The sequence below is a fragment of the Tinamus guttatus genome, unplaced genomic scaffold (genome assembly GCF_059628265.1).
Source record: "Tinamus guttatus ecotype Peru unplaced genomic scaffold, ASM5962826v1 Tinamus_guttatus_pri_ptg000652l, whole genome shotgun sequence".
NCBI lineage: Eukaryota > Metazoa > Chordata > Aves > Tinamiformes > Tinamidae > Tinamus > Tinamus guttatus.
The window spans coordinates 1765994-1780656 of record NW_028289186.1 but is presented as its reverse complement, the minus strand read 5'-3'; the positions used below and the strand labels follow the sequence as shown (position 1 = coordinate 1780656).

At 53.8% G+C, this 14663-nt stretch overlaps 1 protein-coding gene across 1 annotated transcript; it reads left to right on the top strand.

Moving 5' to 3' along the window:
- Positions 1-10892, top strand: PLEKHN1 (pleckstrin homology domain containing N1). The gene is made up of 15 exons (XM_088536098.1): positions 1-80; positions 1016-1115; positions 2838-2984; positions 3262-3342; positions 3834-3915; positions 4789-4913; positions 5448-5597; positions 5696-5776; positions 8055-8124; positions 8435-8589; positions 8714-8908; positions 9521-9658; positions 10080-10271; positions 10507-10555; positions 10705-10892. Exons 1-15 carry the CDS (start codon positions 1-3, stop codon positions 10890-10892), a joined length of 1833 nt encoding a protein of 610 aa, XP_088392224.1.
- The last annotated feature ends 3771 nt before the right edge of the window (positions 10893-14663 follow it).

Here is a 14663-nt window from a genome sequence, read left to right as displayed (position 1 = left end):
ATGGGCAACGTGGCCTGTGTCCCGCCGGCCCCCGGGAGGCTCCGGGGCTCCTTCGGCAGGAAGCCTTCCCTGAGGAAAGAGTAAGTAAAAACCTAAGGACGTTTGCGGGGCGCTCGCCGGCGCGCGCAGAAACGAGCCGGGAGCCTGTTCGGGAGACCCGGGAATCTCGGCTTGGATTCGCTCGAGTTCACTGGGATTGGGCAGCACCCACCAAAATCCACTCACTGCCAGCGCCGGGGAGAAATCCCACAGCCGGAGGAGTTTCCCTGCGGCGCTGCCCCGGGGGAAAATGCAGTTTTTCATTCAGTTTCTTCAGTCCGTTTTGAAAGGGGAAACCTCCCTCTGCGGGACTGACAGGGCAAGATGCAGGATGCCTGAAGTTCCTTATTTTCACTGGTGATTTTTTTTAAGTTTTATTCTCATCTCCTGGAGTTGTGGCACTGACTGAGCATAAAAACAAAGTCCCAGTGACTGTGGAGAAAATGACACTCACGTTCCTTGCACTTCAGGAAGAAAGCCCCAAATCCCTGTATAATACTCTGTCTATATGAGGGGGGGTGGAACGAAGGAGATGGGAAAACCACCAAGAGGAATAAACCCAGTTTTGGGGTGTGTGTGGAGGAGAACCTCGGTAGAGAGACCCTAATCTGTCTGTTTTCCAATGGCTTTGCAGTAACCAACAGGACTGGGCTTTTTGCACCGGGACATCTGCGCCCCAGGCTGAGCTGGAGGCGCAGACGAGCCCAGCTTATCATTTGGATATCCAAAAACATGTATAAAAAATAAAAAAAGAAAAAGAAAAAAAACAAGGAAAAACAAGTGCAACACAAAACCCACCGCAGTTTTCCCCAGCTGTTTATCAGCCCTGGGATGATTGGAAAGCCCATGACCAAGTACTTAGTGTAGCTTCCCAGCTTCCTTATTTCTGGGCAGATTTTCCTATGTGTTGGGCTAGATTTGCACTCACAGGAGGGTTTGGCTTGTTTATTTTTGCATTTTTCTCTCCCCTCTGTAGGAAAGATGGCAAGAAAAAGTTGCCCAGTTTCTTTGGCACTGAAGGAGGGCAGGAGAGAGACACGACCACAGACAAAATTCTGCAGTATATTCCAGCAAAGGCAAGTACAAACGCAGCCCCTCCGAGTTATTCCCAGGGATTATTCCCCCCCATACACACCTCCCCAAGCTGGGCACAGGGAAAATGGGTCTGGATGAGGGGCTGGAGGTGATGCCTGCAGGATTCCTGGTGATGGTGGGAATACCTCACTCTCCTCGTGCTCCTTCGGGTTCATTTTTGTTCCTGGGCAGCTGGGAAAGGAAGGGAAAATCGTAGGGAGCCTTCAAAGGTGGGTGATTCATTCCCACGCTGGGATGAGCCGGAGCCGGCGGCGCTTTAGCAAGAAGCGCTGGGAAGGGGAGCAGGAAGGGCAGGTCTGTGCCGGGCACGGAGCAGCCCCGGGGCCGTTTGGCCCCTTGCCCAGCACCCCCGGGGAAGCCAAGGGGAAACGGGGAGCCCTTGTGGCACCCTTGGGTGGGCTGGGGGCAAGAAGGGAGCTTGGGGCCTGTTGCACCATCCTACATAGGTATCTTATGGCAAAAGAGCTACGTGGGTGAGGGAGAAGGGGAAACTGAGGCAGCACATGGGGTTTGAACTCATGTTCAGCTACAGGTTCCTGCGTGGCCTGGGGAAATCCCTGATTTAGTCTTTTTCCTCTCATTTCCCCCTTGAAACACAGGCATACAAGGTGCATTTGCTCCCACCTCGGCCCCGTTTCCCACCTCCAGCCTCTGCAAAAAAGGAGGCGGAAGGATGTGCCAAAGGGCAAGACATCCCCCTTGCTGCTTTTATTGTGGAAAAGCAGCTTTGGGAGCCCCAGGGCAGCAGGCGAGCGAGGCTGAGCCCTTCCTGCTGCCCGGGCTGGTGATTCAGCCCGGAGTCAGCGGGGTCTGGGACTAGGGCAGCCTAATTATTAACTCGCCTTACCTGGAGGATGAGGCATCCGAGAGGGAGGAAGAACATGCCAGGACATTGCAGGAAAGCAGGGTTCCTGAGAGCCTCAGACCCAACGGGATGGCTGAGCTGGTGGGAACGGGATGGGATTGGGGAGGGAAGAGCCTTTGCTGCCCGTGCAGCCCAGCCAGGAGAGCTAACGTCTGGATAAGGAGAATTCTGGAGGCACGATGAAAGCTCAGAAGCGGGGGCTATTCCTGAGAGCTTCCATGGATGTTCCCAGTGCAGATATTCCCGGTAACATTTGGGAGCAAGCTGGAAGGGATGGGGCAGGAAGGAGCCCTCCCCAAGCCGTGGAAGTTGGCGGGAGCTCTTGGTTTATCCCGGGATAAGAGGCTGGTGCAGCTGTCCCTTTGGCACATGGAGGCCGATCTCTCACTGGGACACAGGCTGGCGGGATGTCACTCGATCCCTGCTACACCCTGGCAGCCCTCCCTGGGATCTTTCCTGGAAATGCTGTTTTCCACAGGAGTGTTTGACCCTTGCGGAACCACGTGCATTCCCTAGAAATACCCCCGGGCAGCAACGGCTGCAATGGAAACCCTCCCTCAGGGGGACACCCTAAATATAAGATTTGTTTTTGCATCTCCTTTTCTCCTACCCCAGAAACTCTCCCTTATTTCAAGATTTCCTAATGGGGAAATATTCCCAGGCAATTCCCAGCGATGTGCAACCCCGGTGCCATACCAGTGGGAGACTCAGGAATGAACAGCCCAGGTTGTGTCCTGGGTGCCTTTGGAGGAAAGGGACATTCCAGGACCGTCTCTTCCAGAGATGCAGGTTCCCACCTCCGACCACCTCTGATTTCCTTTTCCTGCTTTTGGTACAGAATATTCAGAACCAGGAAAACCAGAAAGAAAATTTGGACCAAAGGTTCCCCAGCCTGTTCAAGAAGGGACGCAGGAAAACGGTCGTCAGGAACCTGGGGAAAATCATCTACTACTCCAAGGTCAAGTTTAAATTCCAGCACTGCCAGGTAAGCTGTAGAAGTTGTTTGTGGGTGTCCCTCTTCCCAGGCTTGGGGTGACCCTTCTGTCCCCGCTGTGCACAGGAATTGCCTGGTGCTCCCATTCCGAGGGGAATGGAGCCGTATTTCCATGCTTAGCAGTGGCAGATCCAGCAGCAGAAACGTTATTGTGGCCCCAGGATAAGTCACTTTTCTGTACTCAGAGCAATCTAAGGCATCAAAATGGAGGAAAAGAAAATGCCTTGAAGTCTCCCAGGTATCTCCAAGATGTTTGTCCTTTCCGCAGGAGGTGAACGACTGCTACCTGGAGCTGTTTCAGTCCTACCTGTACTTTCAATCCATGGGCTCCAATGGACTCACCTACCAGGTAGGACATCCCCCAGGACATGCAGGGGCAGGAACACTGGGGAGTCCCACAGAAGGGCCATAAAGGGGGTGTCAGGGGGGCAGGACAGGGCTGGATAAGACGAGGAGGCTCCACTGCTGGGGCTGCCCCTGGACAAGGTCCTGCCTCTCTGGTCTCTTCCCGAGGATGCTGAACTCGAGGTGGAAGGGACCAGAAAGGACCATTTCTGCTCAGATTTGTACCCAGGCACCGTCACTGTCACCCAGGTCTTTGATGGACGTGGCAGATGATCCCAGCGGTGCCAGCCCCGCTGAAACCAGGGAGCTGCTAAACCTTCTCTGGACAGCAGCCTGGATTGGAGGCCCGAATATTTCCATTCGGAGCAATGTTGGCACCGTGAGCCGCGGCAGGCTGCCGGCGCAGTCCCTGGGCGTTCAATCCTCAGGGAACAGGGACATTAGATGCATTTTTGGGCTGCCCTCATAATAACGAGGCGGATTCTGCTTCTGCAGGGGCTGCTGCCTTTAAAAGAGCTGAACGTGTGTGAAATTGCGAATGTGAAGGGCCCCGAGGAACATGCTTTCCGGATTACAGGTTAGTGCCTCCTCGTTTGCTCTAAGCAGAGCAGAATGTTCATTAATCCCAACCGTCTTCGCTCTTCAACCCGCTCCTTGCCACCCTAGTCCTTCTGCCCCGTCATTTGCTCCATACGCACCGCGTTTGAATGAAGGGAAGGAATAAAACTCCTGAATTGCAGCAGTACCAAGCCCCAAGGTTAAAGCACAAAGTAGACGGAAGGAACTAATAAGCCAATAAAGATACAGAGCTGAGAAAGCCCTCTAAGGTAGGGAATTGCTAGGGGATTGATAGGGAATCTACGGCATGGGAAAACGAGAGTGCTCCAAACCCACATGGTAGATGGGATTAACTCTTCACTGGGCATGCAAGTGTCTTGTATTACTGTATTTCTTCACATATAGAGGTGTTTTAAAGTCTTAATTATCTGATATTCATAAGCAATGCTGGAATTACGAGATGAAAGGAGTCACTGAAGGGCAAAGTATCATGTTTATCCAGTACTTGGCATCTGAATTTCCCAGATATTACAGAGCATGCGCCAAGTATGGTTTTAATATGACATCAGTGGTAAGTTATTAGTCAAAAGAGGCATTCTGCAGCTTGCCAGAAACGATTAACGTCACTTGGACGTGTGTATAATTCTGTGTGAGGGTGTGTGAGTCTTTTCTGCTAGTGCTAAATTAGTGATAACTGGAAATACTAAAATCAACAAGGTATGGGCTTGGTCCTCTCTTCAAGGTTGTGTGTTGGAGCGGCTTTAATTTGTCATCATGTTTGAAGCAATACATAAATAATGTCATAGCAGTACTGGGCCCTGCGTATTTACTATCAAAGTGAAACTGAAAATGCCATGAAACCTTTGCACTGAGCTATCCAACTTTTGCCTAGGTCCCTTGCTGAATCCTCTTATCGTGTTCTGTCCTACTGAGTCGGAGCTGAAGCAGTGGCTTTATCACCTGGAGAAGCAGATCCAGCTAAATGGAGGAAGCCTTGGCTTGCCCTTGCTCTCCCAGGTGAGTATCTTGCTTGGCACAGGGAATGTGTGCAGCTCTTTCCCAACCTGGAAATCAGGGTGGAATAATAGCCATGGAAATTGGGCTACTTGGACGGGTGCTGCTCTGCTCCCACTCTCTGCTCTGCTTATGCAAAATCCAGAGTTTACAAAACATTTCGAAGGAGAAAACTGGTACCAGGGCCTATAAAATATATGTATGTATATATATACACACACATATATATATATATATAAAATCAAACTCAAGAGACCTGCTTTCTTTTGCATCCTCTCCTGGGTATTTCACTTTGCTCCCTGTCTCCATCTCCCCACCTGTTACACAGGGGAATCCACTTGATATTGCGCAGGTGATGCCAAGCACCAAGTGGTATCATTCAGTCCCGGCTGGAAAGCTGCCTTCTGTACCAATTTATTCACTCCTTACTGCTTCCTCCACGCTCGTAAACTCTGCTGGGATGGTGATGGCTGAATAAAATGTTTTTTTGTGGAGACGTGTCCTGCGGTTGCTCCTTGACCGTGCTCCTGTCCCTAGAGCGCCTGGAAGGGGAGCTCCCTGGGGAAGGAGGAGCTGCGCTGGTCTGTGCAGAACAGCCCCGTGCAGGAGTGGAGAGGGACCCAGCGGGAATCCTTAGGCGATGTCCTCTGCGTTTCCAAAGTGAAGCTCCAGCATCTGCCTTTCCAGGTAGGACACTCGTTTCTGGGAACAACCTGCTGGCTCAGAAAGGGCGGTGGATTGAGCGCCTGGCTCACGGGGATCCCTCTTTCCCTTTCCTTCCCAAGGAGCAGCACGACCGGCTCTTGGTCCTGTACCCCTCCACGCTGGTGATAGTGTCTGAAGAGCGCAACAGCCTCTATTTCAAGGTAAGCATTTCTGAGGCTTTTTGTAGTCAAAACCAGGCAGTTTCTGCAGTGCTGGGGCCGCTGCTCCCGCGCCGGCTTCCCCGGAGCTCCCGTTGGCACAGTCTGGTCCTCGCCGTTGCTCCCTTGCCAGCTGGCAGGTGAGCAGGCACCGGGCTGTTGCAAACCATCTTCCCATGGGAAACACCTTTCCCTCCCGCAGAAGCCCCAGGGGAAGGCGCCAGCTCCCGAGGCATCCGCGGCTCCGTGCGATGGGAGCTGCCGCGCTGCTCCCAGCATGAGACGGGATCCGGAACAGCAGCGAGCCCTCCTGGGGACCTGACTTCCCAAACCTGTATTTTCTGCCCTTGTTTGCCCTTCTTTTTTTGCACTAATACACCCCAAAGAGCCGCCCAGGCTGCAGGGGTGGCATCACCGGTGCCCTATGAGGAGCCTTGGGCTGGGCTGGCGGATTAAGTCCCTCCTTTGGAAATTTTGCATCAGATTTGTGGGCTCGGCCCGGGCCGTGTTGCCTTCCCACGGTGAGGAGCTGCTCCTGGGCTAGGTGCGTTGGTGGCCCCAGCACGGGCGGGACGTGACTCACCCGCCCGTGACACTGCGGCAGGAACAGGATTTTCCAGCGGCGTGTCGGGACACGGGAACCTTCTCCCAGGGCTTCTGCAAACGCACTTCCCTTCCCCACGAGCAGCCCTGCTGCCCGTCTGCGAAGGAAAACCCTGGCCCTTCTCTTCTGCTTGGGTTTTGTGCAAGCTCAGAAACTCCAAACTCTGTCTTTCGTGCAAATGTGGAAGCTCCATGGGAGCTCCTGCTGCCAAGGCTGCAGGTGGGATAAGGAGAGGAAGGCAAGGGCTAAGGCAGAGCAGGAGGTGCTGGCTCAGTCTTTCCGGATGGGAAAGGCCCTGGGCAAGGAGCAGAGGAGCTGCTGGGTGCAAAAGCCAAACCGCCCGGATACCAGACAAGCAGTAGGGTCTGTATCCATAGGGATGAGCACTTGGATGTTGCTGCCAACCTGTTCTCGGCACCTGCTGCAGCTGAAGCATCGAAGTCCACTTTGGGGGAAACTGAGTCACAGAGCATTGCATTTCCCTCCCACGATCAGCCTTGCCAGGCAGCTCTGCCCATAAATCCCTTTCCTGTGCAGGGAAAATCCTGGTGCCAGAGTGTGCCCAATGGTTCCTGCAGGTCCCAGGCACCTGCTGAGCTCCTTTCCCACGTGTCACCTTGGCCACGGTCCCCAGAGCTTGTGCAAATGGGTCATTTTCAGCAAGGATGTAACAAGGGGCTTTTCCCAGGCTCTTTCTTTCACCATCCCTTGACTTAGGCAAATGCATCCTGCCCGGTTGCGCCTTACGCAAGGATCCTCCAGCTGCTCTCCCAGGGCTGATCCTGTATCGTTTATGCAATTGAAATTTGGTTTGGCGAGCCCTGAAGACAGAGGAGACCTAGATCCTCGTGCAGCTGGCAAACCCCTGTGCCCTTGCGCCAGCCTGTCCACCAGAGGGAATTAAACTGTCCTCGATGACACACAAAGTACATCTGGTGACATGTGGCAAAGCAGGGTCTGGTGCTGGGCTGAGGATGGGAATGCAGGAGAGCTCTGGATGCCGCTCACTTGTCCCATGGAGCTGAGGGCAAACCTGCCACCAAGGGGAATTGGCCCTGGTACTCACCATCGGGAGCAGCTCTGCTTTTAGGAGCTGGTGCCTGATAACAAGCACTTTGGCATCACTGCCCTAAATGAAACACCCTCTCCAGAGGTGGATGTGTGATGGTTTTTGGGATGTGCATGCACGGTTTGCCCTAACTCTGGTTGCTGCAGGGCTGGGGCCGGGTTCAGCCTCTCCCCGAGGTCCCGGCTAATCTGAACACATGTGCAGTGCTTGTCCAGGGCAAATCCTGCTCCAACCGCAGGAGCGACGTTCCCAACTGCTGGGCAGCACAGGAGATCCTATTACAGCAGCTGGCATTTGCAGGGCTCAGCCCTGTGTCTGTGAGACTTTGCAGGACTTGGGCAATGAGGGTTCCTCTTTGCGAGGCTGGAAATCCCAATCCAGCAAATAAAGTCTTGTTCAGAACCATGTTTGCAAAAGTTTCTGGAGAGGGCAGCTGTTTATTACAGCAAACTGTTGCCCTCCTCCTCTGCTTGCCCGTGCAAGTGGTGCGAGCAGAAGACCCAGCACACACAGAGCTTGGACTGGAGCCGAAACCTCCTCGGGGGGCTGCAAAAGGATATGGGAACCCCTGGATCTGCTGTCCTAATCCTGCTTCTGTCTCCCGACAGGGTGAGCTCCCACTGAACGCTGTCCAGGTGCGTTTCGACGAGAACGAGAAAACCTCCTTTTTAATAGAAGGTGAGAGTCTGACACAGCAGCAGTCACCAATGTCCCCTGCACCTGGGCTGGTTTTGCTAGGGTGCTGGGGGCGTTTTCCTTGCATCAAAACCCAAACTTTGTGAAACAAGCTCCTTAGAAACTTCCCGAGTTTGGACCCAGGAAAAAAGGAAGGAGGGATGGGAGAGGAGAGTTTGCAAGAGCCCTGTCCATTCTTTGGACTCCTGAGGAGAGGAAGGGGAGGGATGGAGAGAGGGTTTTCACAAGAGGTTTTTTGAATGAAACTTGGACTGTCGGGAAACCCAGAGCTCTGAGTGATGTTATTTTACAGGGCGACTGATCAATTCCATCCGGGTGATCTGCCCCAGCTATGACGATTACCAGGAGTGGCTCTACTGCCTCAAAACAGCCCAGTTCCGAAACGCCGACTCCTCCCTCTCCGGATCCGAGAGCTTCTCGGGATCGAAGCTGCTGCCCGTCGGCCCGGTAGGAACTGCTGCGGGTTCATAGGGAAGCCAGCCGAGGTCCGTGAGGCTTCGGGAGGGTATCCCGGGACGCGCAGCAGCCGAGAGCTGCTTTGCGAGGGGCTGTTTTCCTCTTCCCCATGCAGTTTGCGGGCAGCGGGAGAGGGTCCCTGGCTTCCGATGGCCGCACAAACTCCTGGACGTCCGGGGGGAAAGTGGCCACCTTGACACACGTCTCGCAGCCCGGCGGCCCCCTCGCCAACGGCCCGGCCTGCGCCCTCGTGCCGGAGAGCAGGGCGCTCCAAGAGCCGCTGAGCCCCGGCTATTCCCAGCCTCTCCACGTAAGTGACCCCCGAAAGCCTGGGATGTGTTTGAGGATGGATCCCGCTTTTGAGCTCCGTCCGAGTGCTCCACACGGGCTCATTCCTGGAGCAGGTGTTTATCTGTTGCTGTTGGCAAGGGAAAGGTCTGCCCAGGACTCTGTTTCTAACCCCCTGCCTGGTTCGAGGGCTGTTGCAGACAGGAAAACGGGGCTGCTCGGAGGGCAGCAAGTCCTGAAGCAAATCCCGAGGGGAAGCAACGGGCTCGGCCGGTCTCGCTCCCTTTGGGAATCGCCTCATCCTGGAGGGAGCGATTCAGTGCTCAAGTTCAGAGTGATGCCTGCGGCTGCCTTTTTTCCCTTTTTCAGTGCCTGGCACGTGCCCAGGGGCCACGCACGGGGCTGCACGCGTGGGAAATACAGAGAGGGGCAGCAGCAGGGAGCCCAAATTCAGACCCTGCAGCCGTGGGCATGGAGCAGGGGCAGCCTCCTCCAAAACCCCATCACTTATGTCTGAAAAGCAGTAGGGATTTCAGCTGCAGGGCCGTCCCCACTGCTCTCTCCCCTGGTGGGGACAAGCGCGTTGCCGGCAGCGCGTGGGATGCCACGTCCGTGTCCCGCTTCTCCCTTTCAGCCGCACGGATGGAGCGTGGTGGGAAGCCAGCGCTCGGCAGCCGGCGGCTCCCTGGAGAGGGCGGCTGTTCCGCGCTCCCCGCTCTACGCAGACCCCTACGCGCCCTGCAACGTGCCCAGCTCCAGCTTTCTGGAAGAGGTACCCGTGGAATTGCTGCCGGCCGCCTCCCAGCCCCGGCTCACACACTCCAGAAATTGGGCCTGAGGCCGTTCCTTCTCCCACTGTCTGTCTCAGCCAAAGATGTGGAAACAGAAGCTGCGTTTTGGGGTGGTTGCAGGGTTCTTTTATGCTTTCCTATCCTTTTCATCCATCATCTCTTGGGCTGGCCTTAGGTCCCATCCTACCACCTTCATTGTGAGGTACCTGCATCTATTTCTTCTTTCCCGTTTAAGGCCTTCAGCACTGGTATTGAGAAGAATTTGCAATGTAGACATAAAACCTTGTTTTGCCTACCTTGGAGGGAATAATCTATTCAGAGCAGGGCTGGAGCAGAAGTGGGGATCAGCTGGTGGACGTTCCCCAGCAGTTCCTACTGCATCTGGAGTTTATTTTCTTCAAGTTCTTGCAGTGTCACGGACAGGCGGGTCCAGCCACCCCAGGATCTTGTCACCGTCCTCTCCAGAAGAAGAACTCGCAGCCCTTGCCAAGCAGCCACTGGAGAGAGGTGCCTGTGGCTCAGAGATACAGCACCCCGGGCACCTCCTGCACTCTCCGCCTGGGACCTTCTGATGATGCTCCTTATTTTGCAAATGTGAGTTTGCAAACGCTATCCTGGTGCTGTGGGCTGTAGGGAGACGCCGAGCAGCCCTGGAGCCAGGAATGTCCCTGTGCAATGATGAGAGCCGGGTCCCTGCAAGGCTCTGCGCCCTTCGCTCCGCGCTGGGAGCCTCTTGGCGTGGGGGAAGCGCCACGGGCTGCTTTCCCTGCTGTGCAGCATCCCAGCACTGCGGCACGGAGCCGTCTCACACCTGCGTGTTTCCTTCCAGGTCTCTTCGCTGCGAGAGGAGCATCGGGGCACCTCATCACAGCCCCCAGGTGAGACCTTTGGGAGGAGCTGGCCGGTTTTTGCAGCAATGCCCGTGTTACGTCTCTCTCCTGCTGTGCCCTGGGCTTCTGCTGCTCCGTGCCACCTTCTGCATGGTGGCGTTTGAGCTCTCAGAGCGTTTTGGTCTGTGTTTTGCCAGGGGGGAACACCTACGACCTGCCGGATCCCGGCTACGGGTACCGCGACTCCGCCGCTTACCACGACTACGCCGAGCTCCAGAGCTTCCAGAGCGACTTCAGCTACGACAACCTGTGGGATGCGGAGGGCGGGGAGCCGGGGGCACCAAGGGGCTCCCCCGCAACGAGCCAGCAGTTCTACCAGGCCTGAGGACAGACCTGCACCCACGGACACGCAAACAGCCCCGGGCTGCTCGTGCTGGGCTTACAAGGACATGCAAAGCAAAGGGAGGGCTGGACCCCGCGTCTCTACAGGTGCAAGGTTCAGGCTGCCAAATCTGAAGGTGGGTGCAAAGCAAAAACGGGGCAGCCCCAGAGAGCCCCACGTTTCTGCAGCGCTCAGGAGCCCACGAGCTGGTGCAGTAAAAGGAAGGACAGTTTCCTGCGCCCGGGTAAAAGGAATGGGGTGTCCGGACAGGTCAGCATAAGAGCAAAGAAAAGGGCTGATCGTTGGCTGGGTTAGGTTGATCATTTGCCTTTTCACCATTTGGCTTTTCAGCATTTGCCAGTGATTTCAAGGAGCTGTTGATGCTCTAGGAGATGCATTAGATATAGAGCATCGTGACACATGCAATCGGTGGCAACAGCTATGCTCGTGGGTTATCTTCCTGCAGGATGAGGGTTGTATGACAGGGATGGAGAAAGAAGCCCAGAATAGGGCAGAATAGGATGTTCTTTCCCTTTTATGCAAAAAAAAAAAAAAAATTCCTTTTAGTGCTGGCTCCAAACCATGGTGGTGACCTGCAATATTAGCACCTGGTACCTTGACAGATGACATCCAGAAAATGCTGCCATGAAATACTCCAAGTGTCTTGTGTTTACCAAGGGCTTCCCTGGAAAGGATGCTCCAGATTCCTCTAATGGGACCGCATCCTTTTCTCCCAGCCCTCTCCATTGGATTTGCACAAAATGCTGCCTATAACAATTAGCAAGCAGGAAAGGAAAGGAATTCACTCCAAGCCAAGCTGCAGTAACACTCCAGCAGCTGCAGCAGTGCCGATGTGGGCCGCAGTCCTTCCCTTTCCCCTTGCACAGCAGCAAGAACAGGCTGCAAACAGGGGACAGAGTCTCAGCGTTATCATTTTCCAACCTCCTAGGCCAGATCCTTGAGCACATATAAGGTCACCAGCAAATCCAGATGGTTTTACCTGAGGCTTCAAATTCTTAACCTTCGTTCCCTAAATAGGCTGCAAAACAAGCGTATTAACTAAATCTCTACTTTTGTTCTTTCAGTGGTGCAAACAAAGTGATAGAGGAGGTCATTGTACTTGAATACATATATATCATATTGTACTTAGATATATATATGTATACTTTTTTTTTTCCAGAAGGTTTCAAGCAAAGTTTACATGCAAGGTTTGAGTGGATTATATGTATTTAATGTGTAAATGTGGCTGAGTTAAAGATCTATTTAATTTTATAGCTGTGGATGGCAGTCGGTGCTCTAGAGCATCCGAGTGCGTGGTGTTTTTGCTGCTCTTGCTGTTCTCGTTTTGTTTCAGGTTTACTTTCATTTCGGAAAGGTCCTAGATCTTCTATTTTAACCCCCAAAGGATGTATTTGTTCGGAACAGGATTGCACTAGGGGATATCAAAGGCACAGAGTATTCTTGGGGCTGGGCACATGTGCTTCTGTGAACAGGGTAATTTTTGGACTGCTACCATCCTCTGTTTAATTGTGTTTAACAGCAATATCTGCAATATATCCAAAGGGGAAAATACCCTATTACTGGAAAAGTTTCCTGGTGGATTTCTGTGAGACTGTACAATTACAACACGCCTTCTGGAACATTTTTCTTCTCATTTTGTTTGTCGTCACCTGGTACAAAGGGGAATTTTTGTCCATTGCTGCTGTCGTTTATGCAGCACCAAATGAATGGAATAGCCCTTCTCTCCTAGAGGTTCTTGTGTCCCGGGATGCAGCAGGATTTTCCAGAGCGCTGACTGTCTCCAGTTTGGGTCATACATTTGCAAGCACCTAATCCCAGAGCAAAGTCTCCCATGCGTTTGCCAGGCAATGGCCAGGGGTTTAATGCCAAAGCTGAGCAGACTTTGCTTTGCCCCTATGCTCCAAGGTCTTGGAAAGGAGCTCTGGAAAAAACAGCATGGAAAACAGGCTGCCCTTGCTGTGGAGCTGGGATGGTTTTGGGGAGCAGCAGCCCCAAGCTGCCACGTGCACTTGTGTCAATTGGTGACAGTCACACGTGTGTGCACATAGGTGCAACATCCTGATTTTTCCAAGGCCTTAGGCGCATGGTGCAGCTTCCAAGGCAATTTTAGTCCTGCCCCTGGAGATGCAACTTTCCTTCCTGGCTACGTCTGGGCTAAATTTGTCACCCTTTCGCACGCTGCCCTTTCCCCACGAGTCCTGCTCCTTTCTCACGCTTCCAGCGTGTCCTTGTGCGCAGCTGCCGCGGTCCGTTCGGCTCCGGTTTCAGTTCTCCCTCCAGCTCTGTGTCCCCGTGTCCGTGCTCCAGGGTTATTGCCTTGTCTCCTTGGGACTTCTGGGGCTGTGCAGCCACTTCCAGCTGCCATCCCGGCATGGAACGTAGCGTTTTGGGAGGAAAAGCAAGTTCTTACCAAACGGGCACCACGTGGGGCTTGGACTGGTGCTGTGGGCGCAGGTGGGATCCGAGTATCCCACCCCGGAGCGCTGTCATCCAGCTCATCTCCAAGGGCCTGTCCTTGCTTCGCTGGTACCCGGTGGCAATTCAGGCTGTGACATTTTTGCTGTGACAAAAACAACCACAAAGAGGTGGGGAGAGAGAGACCCGGGCCTATTGCAGTGGGATATCAGGGCCAGATGAACCACGTTTTTGAGCCTGCACCTGCCTGACTTTTTCATTTGCTTGGCAAGACAAGGGGGTCAGATGTGGCTGCTCCGTGCAAGGAAACGGCGGCGATGGCAGCGCTCCCGCTCGCCGTGCGGGAATGCCCTCCGGATCCAGGGAGATCTTCGGGAAAACTTTGCAAGCCCCGAGACACTAGGAGAGGCCAGAGCAGCTTCCCCCGTTGCTTTGCCTAGGATTAATTCATGGGCTCTTGGCACAATTATTTATTAGCTGCTTAGTCCCCAATGTGGAATTGCTGGGCTTAGGCAGCAGGGAAATTAGCTGCTCCTGTATCTGAAAAAGTGATGGAAAACATGATTTCCTCCTTTTTTTTTTGTGATTTGGTTTGGGAAGAAGCACAACATTTGGAAAATTTGAACCAAGAAAAACATCAGCAGCGACTGTTCATGCTTCAACCATGACTTTGGGCTGGGAAGGGGCAGCGCCTGGTAAGACAGGAGCTGGCCACCCTCTGTCCTCCCTTTTTTGCTCAATTCCAGGTTATTTAGAGCCCCCCAGGAAAGCCCTGCACCCCAAAATTGCCCAATTCCTCCAGCTCTTCCCCCACTGCCCACCCGCTATGCCCAGGCTGCTCTATTCCCACCTGCCACTGGGAACGCAGGGAATATTTAATGGATTACAGCCGGAAAAAAACACTGAAAGGGAGCAGGTGGGAGCGTTCCAGCCGCTGTCGTGCCTGTTCTTGCTCATTCAAGGCATTGAGGGCAGCTCGGCAAATCTTCCAGGGCCCGTGGCTGCAAAGCAAACTTTGTAGACACAGAAATGTGCACAAAAGTGTTAAATGAGATACAGAATATTTATTAGAAGCTTCCAATATACTTTATCTGTTCCCCCCCGCAAAGCCCCTCATGCTGGATATACAGTTCCTACAGGCCACGTAGAGTCTTTCCAACCAGGCACGTCCGCCTCCCGTTTCCTCCTTCCCAACGTGCTCTGTCCTTGTCAGAGCTCCTTCCTGAGGAATTCCCTGTGTCCAGCCCCTCTCCCTGCTGCCGGGCAGCCCCTTTCCGTGCAGCACGGACCTTTTCCCGGGCTCTTCCCGGCAGCTCCTTCCCTTGGGATGCCTCGTTG

What these genes read in the sequence shown, in the direction of transcription:
- PLEKHN1 (XM_088536098.1), top strand. Translation starts at nt 1, where the DNA reads ATGGGCAACGTGGCCTGTGTCCCGCCGGCCCCCGGGAGGCTCCGGGGC. An exon ending in AAGCCTTCCCTGAGGAAAGA is followed by an intron (nt 81 to 1,015) that starts GTAAGTAAAAAC and finishes TCCCCTCTGTAG; the next exon opens with GAAAGATGGCAAGAAAAAGT. An exon ending in GCTTGCCCTTGCTCTCCCAG is followed by an intron (nt 4,914 to 5,447) that starts GTGAGTATCTTG and finishes TCCTGTCCCTAG; the next exon opens with AGCGCCTGGAAGGGGAGCTC.